The sequence below is a fragment of the Pleurodeles waltl genome, chromosome 11 (assembly GCF_031143425.1).
Source record: "Pleurodeles waltl isolate 20211129_DDA chromosome 11, aPleWal1.hap1.20221129, whole genome shotgun sequence".
Taxonomy (NCBI): Eukaryota; Metazoa; Chordata; class Amphibia; order Caudata; family Salamandridae; genus Pleurodeles; species Pleurodeles waltl.
The window spans coordinates 902,842,968-902,858,420 of NC_090450.1; the positions used below are offsets into that span (position 1 = coordinate 902,842,968).

General features: G+C 37.7%; 1 protein-coding gene across 6 annotated transcripts in view; it reads right to left on the reverse strand.

Moving 5' to 3' along the window:
* Positions 1-5,925: 5,925 nt before the first annotated feature.
* The window catches only part of MAPKAPK5 (MAPK activated protein kinase 5), a 333,373-nt gene continuing 323,845 nt past the window's right edge, over positions 5,926-15,453 (reverse strand). For 4 of the 6 annotated variants that reach the window (XM_069214827.1, XM_069214826.1, XM_069214829.1 and 1 more), the window contains 3 exons: positions 14,747-14,868; positions 13,806-13,910; positions 8,114-10,211 (listed from right to left, as the gene is read on the reverse strand). In XM_069214827.1, the coding sequence (XP_069070928.1) occupies positions 10,117-10,211; positions 13,806-13,910; positions 14,747-14,868 (322 nt within the window). In that variant the 3' untranslated portion in view covers positions 8,114-10,116. Of the gene's footprint in view, positions 10,212-13,805; positions 13,911-14,746; positions 14,869-15,453 lie in introns of all 6 variants that reach the window. The other 2 variants (XM_069214824.1, XM_069214825.1) reach the window with 2 other exon arrangements.

The following is a 15,453-nucleotide window of genomic DNA, read 5'->3' on the forward strand; positions in this document are numbered from 1 at the left end:
CCTCTGGGGCTTTTGAGGTCAGTCCAGTGGTCAGCTCCTCTGCAGTGGAAATTGTTGGGACTCTGGTGCAGCAAGCAGGGGTCGTGGAGCCTCTTCTGGTGCAGCAGGTTCTCTGTTCTCGTCCTGGTGGATTCTTTGGTGTGGTCTTCTTTCTTCCTGTTCAATCTGATTTCTTGGTCTAGGGGAGCCCACTAAATACTGAATTTAGTGGGCGTTTTAGGGGGGAACCTGGTAGTGTCCAATGGGACACTTACCCTTGGGTGGCTACACCCACTACAGTGACAACTTCCTCTGGGAAGGTCACTTCCCTAAACCTCACTGGCTGCTTACTAGGGACTTATAGGGATATTTAAGAGTGTATCAAATTGTGCCAGTCATCACAACAGATTTAGGGAAAGAGCTCTGGCCCAAGGAACCTGGTTAGCAGGGGCCTTCGACACTACCTTCTAGAACACATCAACATCAGGCAAAAAGTAGGGGCTAGCCATGCAAAAAGAGGCCTTCTCTCACACTAATTAAAAAAAAATATTGTTTCAAGTAGAGTTGTTCATTTACGTCCACTGTGTTTTGTTGTATAGCTATTTTACCTGTTGTAGACACGTCATTTTAGCAAACTAGGCCTGCTGTTGTGCACTTTAGCCCAGTTACATTTTATTCAGCATTGCTTTTATTTTTCTAGCATTAGCCACATTTGCGGTGTTGTTTTATTTTCTCTATCTGTTTGTTCCTTCACCTAGGAAAGCATCACGTTCCTAGTACTTAGTACTGCATTCATTTCACTTTGTGCTTTCTTCAAGGCTGCAGTCGGATAGGGTTGCCAGCAAAAGTGGTACACTGTGTCTCCAACATTCACAGAAACATACACATCCTTACGTGGGGACATTTTTCCTAGAACATACATTGTTTTATTATAAAACACTTCTCTGTCCCATACAAGTTAGAGGGAGATTCCAGCCAGATGACCATGATTGTATGAGGATTGTTGAACATCTTTTCTACAGCTGCTTGCTTAGACTGCTGAATCCCTGGCCTACATGGGGATGGTGTCAACAGGCTTCCTTGCTCAGGTATGAGGGATGTCTTCTTCTGGGGGTGGGAGGGGGATGGTTAACCTGAAGCACGGACGGATTAGGGCTTATCGCGCTGTGCTCTAACATAGCATAGGTAGGAAACAAATATATTATTCCTAGTGACAGTATGGTGGAACTGTTTTTGTGTCTCACGCTCCATGTCACAATTTTGCTTCTAGTGTTTTATCATTCTCTGTGTCCCCATTATCAGCATCACCTGGCTCTAGTGTAGAACTGTCTGCCATTCGTCACAATGAAGGTCATCTACAGGAAACGTTTTTAACCTAAATAATCTCAATACTCCCATTCTATTGTATGAACATTCCCATTCTATTTATTTTATGTTAAGAAAGAGCTTCTTCACAATCTTGCACTAATCTGGTCTCAGACACCTTTCAAGTTAGCATCTAAACGTTAGGTCAGTTCTAGCACACACCAACAAGCTTAATAACACTATCCTGCTAGCAAGCTTGACTCTGTTTAAGACAAAGACTTGGTTAAAAGAGTGGTCCAACAATGTTTTAGTAGAAGCCACAGTGCCAGATTTTGCAGTTTATCACTCTAATCAGAATGGAGATAGGCATGAGTAGCTCACCGTTTTCCATTTCTTTCATTCTGCCACCTTCCTTGAATAACTTGGATATTTTATTAGCAAAGCCATCCCCTACAACTAATTTGGTCTGCTGTTTTATGTTGATCTTCCCTCTGGCAACCTAGGACATTTCTGAATACTTTAATTGCTTTCAGTGCCACTGCTCCTGTAAATTGCAGGGCGTGATTCCCCTCTTTTTAAGTTGGCTACTAGAAAACACTGTCTGCTGCAAGACCTATTAGCTGCTATCAGTGGGCTTAGAGCTCCCCCCGCCTTGCCCTCGTGTTGTTTCCCAAAACAATTAATGGATAAAAAAATTCTGCTTTTATTTCTTTTTATTTGCAGATGGATTGGCGAATAAAAAGAAAAAAAATGTGGTCACTTCATTTTGTAGGCAAGTGCATGTGTGATTTTTTTTCTCCTACTGAGTCATGCTGTACATGCTGCTGAATTTCAAGATCTATTGGCTATGCCAACCCCTGTCTGAGAAGTCAGCACTGTTTACCAATTCAGGATTTCACTTAAATCTCTACCAGGGGTGTGGAATTCACTAAAATATCTACATGTTCATAGGACAGGTTGGCTCGTAAATCTACTTGTCCTGTAAACAAAAATCTACATGTCCCTTTAGACCCATGTGCTGCGGCCACCATTACATAAGAGCTCTAATAATAGCCTCCCTGGTTATGCCAGGGCTGATGTTATAGTATGACTTGAATACTAGCAATTTCCTTATTTTCCCACTGTTCTGCAGATCTACATAGTGAGGCTGGAGGACGGTTCAGGGGCTGAAATGCCCTTTTGAGTCTGGGCAAACTTACCAACTCGCATGTTTTAAGGGTTTTCACCAGCATTTATGTAATCTTTTCCCATACTGAAAAAGACTGGAAATTTGCTACTAACAAGGGCTAAAGTGAAACTTCTTCCAGGGTTGGTAAAAAAAAAAAAGTGGCTGAAGGGAAAGTGAACTTGTAACCGCTCAACAGATTTTCACATGAGCGAATCTACACATGCATATCTACTGGTGCTATAATAAAGTTCACAAATATTTTGTAGGAGTACGATTTCCTAAACTACTTCTGTAAATACTTGTGAATTCATGAAATACGTAAATCTACACTAATGCAAAGACATATACCATGGATGCACTTTTGAGACTTGGGCCGCTAATTAGGGCTGGCATTAACCAAGACCTTTTTGTTTTTATTTAAATTATATACCTTGTTCTATTCATCTATCGACTGGCTTCACTGTGAGGAATAGCATGCTGCTCTTTCACAAGGGGCCTACTGGCACACAGAGGGCCTCATTACAGGGGCGGTCCGACCCCCATATTACGGTCCGACTGCCGGCACAGCCAGACCATGGCCTGGCGATGACGGTGGTCTCAATCCACCAGCACAGCTCTACAAGCAGCGATGTCCTCTGGATTACGACCAGTATTTCCGCCAGCCTTTGCATGGCAGCCTCAACACCATGCAAAGGCTGGCGGAAAGGGGGTGCCAGCGGCCCCAAGGGGCCTCTGCACTGCCCATGCACTTGGCATGGGCAGGGCAGGGGCCTTCATCGACAGCTCTGTCACACTTTTCACTGCCCAAATTAATGGGAAGTGAAAAGCGTGACGGGTGCTGCTGCACCTAATGCACTGCAACATTGCCGCCGGCTTGATTACGAGCTGGCGTCAATGTTGTGGTGTGTTTCCAGCGGAGGCCCAGCAGGAAACTTGTAATAGGTACCACGGAGGGATAGCTGCATATGCGGTCATCAATACGCGGGACTTAGGGAGGCAGCAGTTTTTGCTCAGTGGCAGAAACTACTGTGGCAATATGTGCTTTTTGAGACTAAAAAATAATGTTGCTTTTTGCCAATATTTGTAATAATGGTGAGGGCCTGGTACCTCCGACAACAATACAGTTTTACAAAAACCATGTCAAAACAAGAGACACATTGGCAAAAGCAAAAGACTGACCACCAATGTCAGACCTATTGACTTTGCCAATGTTTCCCATAATGTTGTTGAAACTGGTTACACTGATTTTCCATTATGAATAGTTTTGGGAAATACTAGCATGCATCAACACATTTTACTAAACGATGCTTCTAAAAAATGGTAACTAAACTTTCACAGTGATTTAGCAAAACGTGTTTTCCCAGTTGCATTTTTTTTTAGAACATTTTGTTCTGAAAGAATAATCATCAATCTTGCTTTCAAGCTTCTGCACATATTTGAATCTAATCAGAGAGCATTCTGGGAGCATTATATGTAGCCTCATATTATTATGTTTTGCAAACGTGAGAGCACATTCTTTTGACTTGAACCACTGTCCAGTAGTGCAATCTGAGCTTACATTTTTCTAGAGCGCTCACCCTAATAATAAAGGCTTTGCATTAATGAACCATAACTAAAAGTTCAAACAGTATTAACATATGGACACAAATATTACCTCAACTTCAGACAGTTCCCTTCCCTGCTCCATAATGTCAAACTGTAAACTAGCAGCCAAAGGCTTTTTGCTGTAGGTGATGTGGGCTACTTGTCCCAAGGACAAAATAAATATGAAAACTTGTCCTTGACCTAAAACACTATATCCTGGGCGTCAGGCTCTAGGAATTCCAAACCCCTGCTCTGCGCACAGCTCCATTTATGGAACTGTTCATAAATACATGACCACATTCCACTAGTCACATTTTGCTCACAATCCAGAGTCTTCACAAAGTCAAAACTGGCAGTAGAGCAATTTCTTTTCTTGCGCACACTAAAATCAGAATGATATCCTGTCATTTCAGTGCACAAAACATCTCCAAATCATGCTGTTTGGCCAAATTGACTAAGCTGTTGACAGTGTAATATAATCTACTTGCTTGTTCCTTTTACACTGACAGCAGATCTTATGGGTGAAAGTAAAACATGCTTTATAATATTGCACTGACATAACAAGTAGATGCCAGACCATTCTAAGATAGCAAAGGTGTTTGAGAGAGTGGGGCAAGGCCTGGAGTCACAAACACTGCACTGTTCCAGAAATAATTGCTACTGCAATATAACATGCATACCAGGACAACATCCTAAAAAAGTGAGAGGTATGTGAAAATCCCAGCACAATTAACTTTCACAATCAAGACTACTGTCATATTTCACATAATACAAGCAGTACACATCTCAAGTAGATTCTAAAATTTCACTTAGGTTTTCCTGGAAATAAGTTCAAGAATACATCATGTTCCAGTATGCCAAGATCTGCCCCAATGCCATGCCATGCACAGCCAAAGGTGATCTCATTGATCCATGACATCATCAATGATGCTATTTAATACATCATGAGTGATGTAATATATGAGGTCATAAACAGTACATGGCAGGGTGCAAATGACAGTAAGCTCACTTAACTGGTGAATTTCAGTGTTTTATTTTTGTTTTATAACAATTCTTTTCATACTTTTTACAAGGCGTAACTACAAGACCACTTTTACCTTTGGTAATCATATAAACAAGTATTTGCAATGCAACAGGTCTCACATTACGTCGAGTTAGAGCTATTAGCATTGTAAACTTCTAAACGGACATTTCTTGCCACAATAAAAAGAAAAAAAAAACTAGCATGATTGCACTGTGTAAAACAGCGCGATTGCGCTGTGAAATAAAGAGCAAAAGTAGTCCAGAAACCATATGGAAAACATGGAGCCTTGTATGTTTCCAGTTGTTTACAGGTGCATGCCTTTCACAAATGAAAACAAGCGGATTTTAAAAGGCAAGCCCATGAACTAAAGAAAGTGACTGACTTAATATGAGCGTGGTTAAAATCCGCCTAAAGAGAGATTAGAAGAGCGACGGAGCACTTTACACTCACCCCTAAAAAGTATATGCTTATTGTAAATGTATTCCTTTCCCGTTCGCTCAGCTGAATGTCAAAGTCTGCATCACGCTAGTCAATCCACCTTCTTCTCGGCTCCTCATACCATCCCTGCCTTGCCCTTGCTGGCAATCAACTTTCAAATCCCACTAACATGTCCCATATCCGTTCCTCTATGACACACACTCTTGAAAATGTTAATTTTCTTTCACGCAAGTTACACAAAATTATAAATCACTATACGCCCCTTTCTACTGATGTATGTGGCCACATAATTCTTTCTGTGCAAACATGGTACTGTTGAACATTATGGTTCAACAATGGTTAAAATTATGCAAAGGTGACAAGTGTTCAGACAAACTTCTTCAGCATAAGACTGTTTTTCAGGTAACAAACCTTAGGTAAACAAACGTGACAAAAAAGAATTTTAATAAAATCAGTTTATGTACATTGATGCATATTTACAATATAATACTGCTCAAAAAATAAACAAAAAAATTACATAACTTCAAAAAAGATGACAAAAATAAGTTTCTTAATACACAGAACATGGCATATAAATGTTAATAAAATAAACATTTGGAAACCGGTTGTCATCTACAGGTCTACATACTGAAAATGACTACACAAATAAACAAGGCTTTTTGGTTGCTTTTCTTGTTTGCTTTCTTAGTTGCCAGCAGGAAAATATGTTTTAATAAAAAAATAAATCACAAGTACAACCTTTTCAGAAGGTCAAATGATTTTCCATCAATAATAAGTAAAAATGTATGAAAGGTAGAAGCAAGTCTTTTTACTAGTACCTGTTTTTTTTTTTTTTTAAACATTTTAATGTAAAATGCGCTGCTTTTTTAGTTGTTCACCAACGCTTCATTTTGCTGATTTCATCACTGGGTCCTTTTCACTACATGCAAAGCGATCACAGATTGACATGAAGGCTATATTTTGTGGACCTCCTGAAAACATGCTTAGCGGTGACAAGAATAATTGGGTAATTACTGAGTCAAAAAGCAAGTTGATGAAACGTATACAAAAAGGAAGCAAAAGATGTAAATTATTATTTAATAACTAAAAGTTCAATGAAGAAGCGCGTGGAAAAGCAAGATTAAGTAGAAAGGTATTTTGCAAAGCACAACCTGATGGCTGGCTATGGGCAACAACTATAATTTCAGAGTGATCAAACATAGTTGTTGCATTAAATTACAGACATTTAATATAATCAGGCTGTATTAAATAGGGATATGTCAATAATTTAAGTTTCATACAAAGTGTATGTTGTTAAATTAAACATAAGGAATATACACATAATCACAATCATTTGACCTCCAGTCGAAGTAAAATTATCCTAAATATTTTTCCAAGTCGCGTTTTCAGTTAAAAAAAGTGAACAGTACAATGAACGTTTCTAACACAAACAAAGGCAACTATTTCATTGCGGATAAACAATACTGAGACGTGTGCAGTCAGTCACAAATAAACCCATTGACAACTTAGTGTGAAAATGTTTTAGAATGTTTAAATCAAGAATAAAACAACAGTGGCAGGTTGTGCCAAGCCAAAAACTCATACCCATAACCCGTTTGCAGAGAACAGCCATTGATATCTTTACCTATAGAAAAAGCATTATGGAGTGTTAACACTTACAAAACTAATTTCATGCCAAGGAAATCCTATTTCTATGAAAACGGAAGGAATCCTTCGACTTCGGCATGCTACAAATGTAAATTTAACAGTTAGTTTGTTGCTCAGCTAACAGAGTGATTCTGGTACTAACAATTTTTCAAGTAGCATTCCGTTCTTCAACCAACCAATCTCTGACTATGGGAGGTGCTAAATGTCATTAAGTGTGATAATGAAAAAACATGTAAATGATTTGAACATAAGTTTAAAATATTAAGTTTTAGTTTTCATGTACTCCGAGGTTGCATAAAAAAACATAATGGGTGTGAACTAAATGACTGACATTTCCTGATATGACTTCAAAGCATTCCTGATTCATCTTACCAGGCATTAGCATTTACAGTAAGACTTTTTTTTTTTTACTGCTACTCATTGATGATAGCAGAAGAGCTAAAAGCATGGTTGGTAACAATAGTCAGAGCAATATGGTGTAATACTGTGCAAGCCTAGAGAAAAGATCATTGGAAAAAGGTGCACTGAAGTAAATAATTAAATAAATCCATTTAACACTATAAATAATAGGTATGCCCGAAAAAGACTTTCAATCTGACCAGACGGTTTATGACATGATAAAGTAAATGCAATCAAATGCATAATTACATTGATTTACTCAAATTGGCCATGAAAAGATACCATTAAAAAATGGAGTCATTGGGACATCATGCTTACAATATGAAGGTTTTTGTATCTGAAGTTCTGAACATAGGTGGCTGGACTTCTTTAAAAAAAGAAAAAATAAATCTTGCCAACAGTCTTTCAATTTTCATGTAAATTAATCTTTCAGTGGAGTGTGTGTAAGTAAGTTCATTACTGAGTATATATTAACAAATTAACAATACTTGCCATGGCATTATGTATGATGTCAGTATCAAACATTCTTAAGTGTCATTTGGATACCATACTTTTTTTTCTTTTTTTTTGCACACAAAAGGAAAGTTACTGAAGGGAAATCAGAAACCGAAGGCAAGGCAAATTATGTACTTATGCAAAATATAAGACAAGCACAATTAAAAATGTTCAGAAAATGTGAACAACCCTAGATTGCTTGTACACAGGCTGGGGCATCATTTTTAAAATTAAACATGTATTGAAACACTGTGCAGAAAATATCTTATGTCAGAAACATTGTACAAAAGGAAATAAGAGTGTTTCTATATTAAAGGGCTCTTTTTAAAATAATATTCCTATAATGCAAAATTACATGTGATAAATATACCATCTGACAAACATGAAAAAAACTCTCAAAGAAGAGGCATATACTTTAAGGGAGAGACATAAAATGTAAATATTTCATAAGTTGAATTAAACAGTGATAGGCAATGTTGGCGCTAATACAAAAGCAATTATTTGGGTCTAGAGATTCACATCTCAATTCAAGTTTCACTTTACTGTTCACCAGACAATTTTACGGTTAAAATATGTTCTGCAGACTTCCATCTCATATACTGGTGTAATCGAATACATTTGTTCTTACTATTAGATGTTTAGATTCCCAACCACACCCAAAGATGTGGCATGCTAGTAGTATGCATGTTTCAGAAAGTTGAACAACCAATTAAAGTGGAAGCTTACAATTCAAAACTGTGGCAAAGTCTAAATCAAGATAGGAAGGAAAGCAAAGAATGAGTAACCAGGCAAATACCTAGTACTCAGGAAGAGGCTGGTCAGGTTAACAATTCAGAACTTGAACAATGGTATCACTTGCCAATACTAACATACATTAATTGGTAAAAGACACATGAAAGGTTTCTTCTATTCAGATGGAAAACAAAGAAAAATATACAGTACTTAAAGTACATTATCACAGGTGCTAGGTAAACGTCAACAATTTCAAGCCATTAAACACAAAGAACAGCCCGGTTTTCCGTTTCGAAATGTAAAAAAAACGTTACAGAAATGTTAAGAGCACTTTGGCCTTAAATGTTCCTGCAGTGAGCTTTCCAGTGTTGGTTCTATACACAAACCAAAACATAACAAGCTACACTAAGCCATTTAGTAACAAAGCGTTGAAGAGTACCTGTTCCTAAAAATCCTACATTGGCACTTAAGTTTGCAGCATTCATGGTTCACTTACCAGTGCCTGCATAGGCACCAAAAGTCTCCAACTAAAATATCTAATAATAAAATAAATACAAATAATTTAAAAATATAAGATTCTGACACTAATCAAAGGCAAAACTGAAATTAGGAGATTCTGTTCATCGGTGCTTCTAATGTTAGATTTACAATTCACAAAAGTGGATGGCTCACTCAGAAAGCTATGCTATCAAATAAAGCTAGATTCCAATGCCAACCAACAAAATCTAAGGCAAACTATAGTAAATGGAACATTGCAAAGTAAACTCATACTGGAAATAAATGATTTGAATGAAACTAAAAATGCAATACAAAACATGATTTTAACATCACAGTCTGTAGTGTACATATTTCCATTTGAACTGTATTGGCACCTCTGGAGCAGCTGGTGAAAATAGCAGCAAGTGGCTCTTCTATCGCTGCTAATTCTTGAGGAAATGGGTACCACTGTACCAATAAAATTACATTCCAGAGAAAGTTTTCAAGTATTTGAAAGCAAAGTGGAAAACAAAGGACTGAAGCAGTCTTCCACAAGCCGGAAACTTATTGCAGGCTGAAGGGATGTACTGATGGAATGAAGAGCATGGATTTGCATTTTACTTCACAGATCCTAAATTAGATGCTTTCGATGTTAAATATGCACTTTGCCAAAGTTGTATGACTTAGCAGTATGCAAGAACTGAATTCTATAACGGAGTGCTGAAAAATATTACAGTACAAATGATCATCTACAGCTATATACCCTTTTCAAGCAGTGTCCTGATTTAATGAAATATTTATTAATTTACATAAAACTACTTTACAATTTTAGAATGACCCCCAAATAATAAAAAAATAGAAGCTTGAGCTATTGTGAATCTGGAGAGTTTGTCTGCTCTTCAATAACCTGTTTAACAACTTCTGCAAGTTTTAGCCGATCTACCTTTTCTGTAAATCCTCTGCCTGCAATAACAAATAAGAAAATTAAGTTAAACGAGAGGATAAAATAACATACAAGTTAATAATTAAACTTAAGTGTTAACAACATCATAAGTGGGTAGGGCAATCTGGAAGACTACTACAAAGAGGTAATTAACATTTTAGAATACCTGAACAGAGTTCAGTGTCTCAGAACGTTTTCGAATAGAGCCATGCTGATAAGTGAAAACACGGAAACCCAAACCCAATATTTACCTTTGCCTACAGTCCCCCACCATCACTCTGGGTTTTTGGTTAGCCCCGGACACAGCATAATAACTTGATTACAATTCCTGAGCATGGAAATTAATGTCACTGTGTGTAGTAAGCCTTTACTTTAGGTTTAAGGAGGAAGGGGGCAGTTTTTCCCGTTATGATGTACGTAAGGCATGTCAAGTGCAGATTTAATGTATAATGACAGCAGGCACTAAGGGCCATATGTACAAACACATTTTCCCATAGACACAGAATGGGCAAAACTGCTTGCTACATCTGGCCCTAAGTTAGGACAGCAAGGCAAGGCCTCTGAAGGAGAATTCCAGAAGTAAGATGTGACTCACCAAGAAATCTGGAGCCTTTTGCAAGACATTCACCACTCTGGTATTTTAAAGAGGTCATGATACAGTTATAGAAGTAGGATTGTTCCAACAAAGAGAAAAATATGACTACAGATGACTAATTTCAGTCTGAAGGATCTGATCTAAGAAAAAAATGTGTCCAATTAAAATTTAAGCGGAAAAGCCATAATCATTTCCAATTTACTGAGAGTACCTGCTAAGAGAAGGATTTGCATGAAACTCCTCTCCGTAATTCTATTTTAAATAGCTGCTGTCCTATCCTAGCAGTGTAGTAAGTAGTAAACACTTTGTAAAATCAAACATTTGAGCCTCAGAGATTAAATACTATAATAAGCTAGATGTTAGATGATGTCATATGCCTTGATGTTGATTTTAGTGTAATATCTTTCCCTACTCCCACAGATATTTCAACAATCTGTACAGACAACTCAAACTTGAAAACTGAAGAACAGCACAAAGGTTTGAGCAACATCAACAGACAACCAGTTTAAAATAATCACCACAAAAGCATTTAAATATTTACTGTAATGTGTCAGGAGATGTGAATTTCTCATATGTCCTGCTTCAAAGACCCAAATCCGAATGGGAAGGATGAATACCTTCATGTGTATCTAGAGGAATTCTATTTTTGTTGAAGGCACACATCATTCATGTTCCAAATGCGGCAGCTCGCTGCTTGCGAGCCATCCAGTCTCTGCAATGGATTGAAGTTTAAGAAGTACAATTGGGTGGAAGCAAATTCACTTTTGAGCTGACCAGCTGTGCAGGCTATTTTTGGTTAGCTGCAGAGTGAAAGAAAGGGCCCAAAGTGGGCAACAGGAGGCAAGTGCATAGGTGGGAGATTGCTGCTCAGGCGAGAAATGGGATAAGAGTAGTCAGGTTTGCAAACAGGTAGACGGAGACCGGTGCTGCATGCCCACTGTTATGCCTGCATTTTAACCTGTTGCTCCTAGGTAACATAACTTCTCTTCCTATGGGTGAGGTCACAAAGAAGGGTAACCTACTGAGATACATACATGAGGTGGCACCCATGACATCACCTGTCACTTAAAATATGATGTAACAAGAAAGAAATGTCATCACATTCTGATGCCAAAACATGCCTGAATTCAAAAACAATTAATCAAGGAGTTTATAAGGAGAGGACAGTCTCTCATTTATTATAGGCTGCTTATGTTAAATATTTTTCTAGAATGCAGAATGGCTTTAAAGGAGCACCAATAAATCCAAGAAACAATCTTAAAAAAAAAAAAAAAAAAAAAAAAAAAAAAAAAACATACCATCTGAAGGGGAAAGCGGGAAAAGGAGTGATGAGAATTGGTTCTCAGTCATGTCCATTAGAGAAACGAGAGCCGTGGTGGAGCTGGGGGATGAGGGGTTTCCCCCAGAGATAACAGCAAGGATAACACACAATGAAAAAAGAGCACTAATGGTTTGTGGTAATGGAATCTAAGTAACAGCTTTCTTTATTATCACAGTGGCGTTACTGATATGGTAGCTTATAAGTCCCCCAATAGTTTACCCATACAAATTAGTCCATTTAAAAAAAGTTTGACATATTTAACAAATCCCCACTAAAAAGACTGTGTATGGTTTCACAAGGTCAAAGATTTATGTAAGGGATGTGTGATTTTGTTTTGAGCTCTTTCCCCTTTTCCCCTCCTCTCTATTAGTTATCTTCCATCATGTCTTCATTTGAGCTGAAGTCCCAGTTTTATGACTACAAACTTATCTTCACATTTTTTCTCATTCTCCTTTTTTTTTTTTTAAGGCCTATGTTGCAAAGTGCTTCTATTGAGGCCAGGGTGACCTCTCACTCTCTCAAGCTAAATCCTAAAATCTTCTTTCCCCTGCTTTTCTTTTGCTCCTCCTGTACTTTTAACACTACCATAACTGACTTTTCTGCTTGGAAATTTGGCTTTCAGTAGGGATTTTCACCCTAGCTTTCTAAATGTAAGCTCCTTTGGCAACATTCTCCCAGTCTCATCTATATAACCACTAGAACATCAGATCATATCCTTCCTTTTTCTTCTCTGGAAACTATTGCTACAAACACTATTGATATCCCTTCCTAATTGCATTTACTTTATTTATGTTGGCATTGACAAGTATTTTAATTTTCTGCTTCTGAGTACTCATAATTCTTGTGTTTATCTTTTATTCTGTCTTCCATAGCAGTCATACATCTCACCTTATCTTCAACTTCGCTGGCTAACCATATGCTTTCATTATACATTGTACATCTCCTAGTTCAACAGTCATGTCTCTTATTTATGAGCTGAGCCCATATGCTTTTCTTGCTCTTGTCCTTATTCTTCTGGCTTTCTTGTACCACAACTGAATAACAGTTGGAGAAGTGTGGCACAATGGTTAGAGCGGCAGACACTGATGCAGAGATCTGGCCCGGGACCAGGATTCAATTCCCACCTTGGCAGCTCTTGGGCTCAATTCCCTTGGACCAGATAATTCTTGCCTCGGTGCCTAATCTAATTAATGGGTCCCACTCTGGGCAATAGCTTGCTTAATCTCCACAACGGCCCTCACAGTGCTTGGATGCCTGGCTTCACCCTGGGGCTGTCCAGGAGTGGGCGCCTCACAGGGAAAAGCCAGGAGGGGTTCCACAGCGGTATGCGTACAGCGCCTGAGACCGCAACGGGTGAGTAGTGCGCTATACAAGTGCAAAGTTTACAGTTCAGTTTACATCAGGGTTGAATCAGAGTACCCTTAATTAAAAGTCTGCTGAAAGTCCATTTTCTTAAATTATTTAACCAACCTATATCAAAAGGCTGAATGTTGGTTGCTTACTTGATGTTTTTATCTTAACTTTTGCATCACTCTTTTTCTGTTATTTACAGCACTTTGGATACATTTGATAATTAGACTAACAATGAACAAAATCTAATAAGTAAAGTTATTATATCAACAAATGTAAGCATTCATATCTGTTGGTGGCAGACATTGACTTCATTAAAAAAGTGTTCAAACTGAACAGATTTCTTACCATTCCAACTGAAGCTCTGAAGGGTATCTCGTAATAGTTTACAGTCTTTGTTATACTGCCATGCTTCCCGCATCAATTCATTCAATTTCTCATCTTCGTTCTCGCCTAGCAAAATATTTTTATGTTAGGACTGTCAGACAACAACTTCTTCATTGGTAATTTTCAGACTCAGGTTGTCAGTATTTTCTTACTGTGCTAAATATCACACATGTATTTACATTCTTTGTTTAGAACTACTTCAATATCAGGCAAGCAAGAAATTACTTTTAATGATATGTAGGCAGCCAATGAACCACAAGCAATAAATAATGTAATATTGTACAAACAATCAAGATTGCGGTTTGCGTTTAATGCACAAAAGCTAATGTTGAATACTGGCCACAAGGAAAACCTTTCATGGCCAAAGGATACATATATCAAAACAGGGCATCATATGTCTTCCGAATAGAAAAAGTCCATGAAACTTGGCTGTTCCCTTAGATCAGACTAGATGATCACAATGAATGTCAAGGGAGCTATAAGTGGTTCTTTATTAAATTAGATAAAATAATTTGTTTATGGGTGTTTGCTGACAAAGATATGTAACAGAGGATGATAACTATGTTATCGACAAGTGGCTAAAGGATATAGAGCATGACATTTTAAATAAAGTTGTTTTTTTTTGCAAATTTGTTAATTTTTTTCTATTGCCATCTTTCAAGAAATGGCAGGGGCTAGTAGGGACCTGAAAGCCAAATAACCTCTCACTGCTAGAAAAGATTTTCAGTGTAATGATCCACAAGCTTGTATTGCTTTTAGGCAATCGTATTTTCACTTCATCTCTTGCCACTGCATGAACATTATCCTTCAAAAAACACATATGTGCATGCTTGCCACAGAATTAACCTTTACATAATACACACACACTAATAAAACACTTGAGTGGACTTAAATGTCAGAACCTTTACCAGCCTGTGGCAGAATACACTGAGCAATCACGTCTCGCAGCTTTTCCAGAGCAATATTTGAATCTTCCGTCCCATTCTCAGGGTCATGTATATAAACTCCATCTTTAGGTTTAGTGCTATAAATATTTAAAGAGAAAATTGGCATATTACAGAAAATAATACATTCTAATAGTGCTCTTCAAACACTACACAAAAGCAAACGGTTGTCGGGTTATGTGTCCTAACAAGATTTTTTAACACAGAAGAGGAATGTGTGCTTAGGTGCTATCTTTGTTTTCCACCAACATTTTCATTAATTACAAAAAACACTACAGTATCTCTACCCATGTACAGACTCCTGGAACACTTTAATTAGAGAAAATGTCTTTTGAAAATGGTTAAAATATTGCAGATCTGAACAACATATTGAATCCACATTGATTGATTGAATCAACTAAAACCTTACTTAAGCAGACAACAGGGGCTGTTTTCAAACTTTTCTTTATTTGTATCTCCTTTATTGATTTCAAAAACAGCTAACTCACATCTCCACTTAGTAGCCCATCATCCCTTCCCCCAACAAGGAGCAGGTTATAGCAGTTGCATTAATTACATTTCGTTTTGTTATTCAAAATAACTACCGGGCAATACATGCTTCTCTTTAGTTCAGCACACAATCACTATGAGCCCCGACATTTCATTTCCCTTCTCATATAATCAAA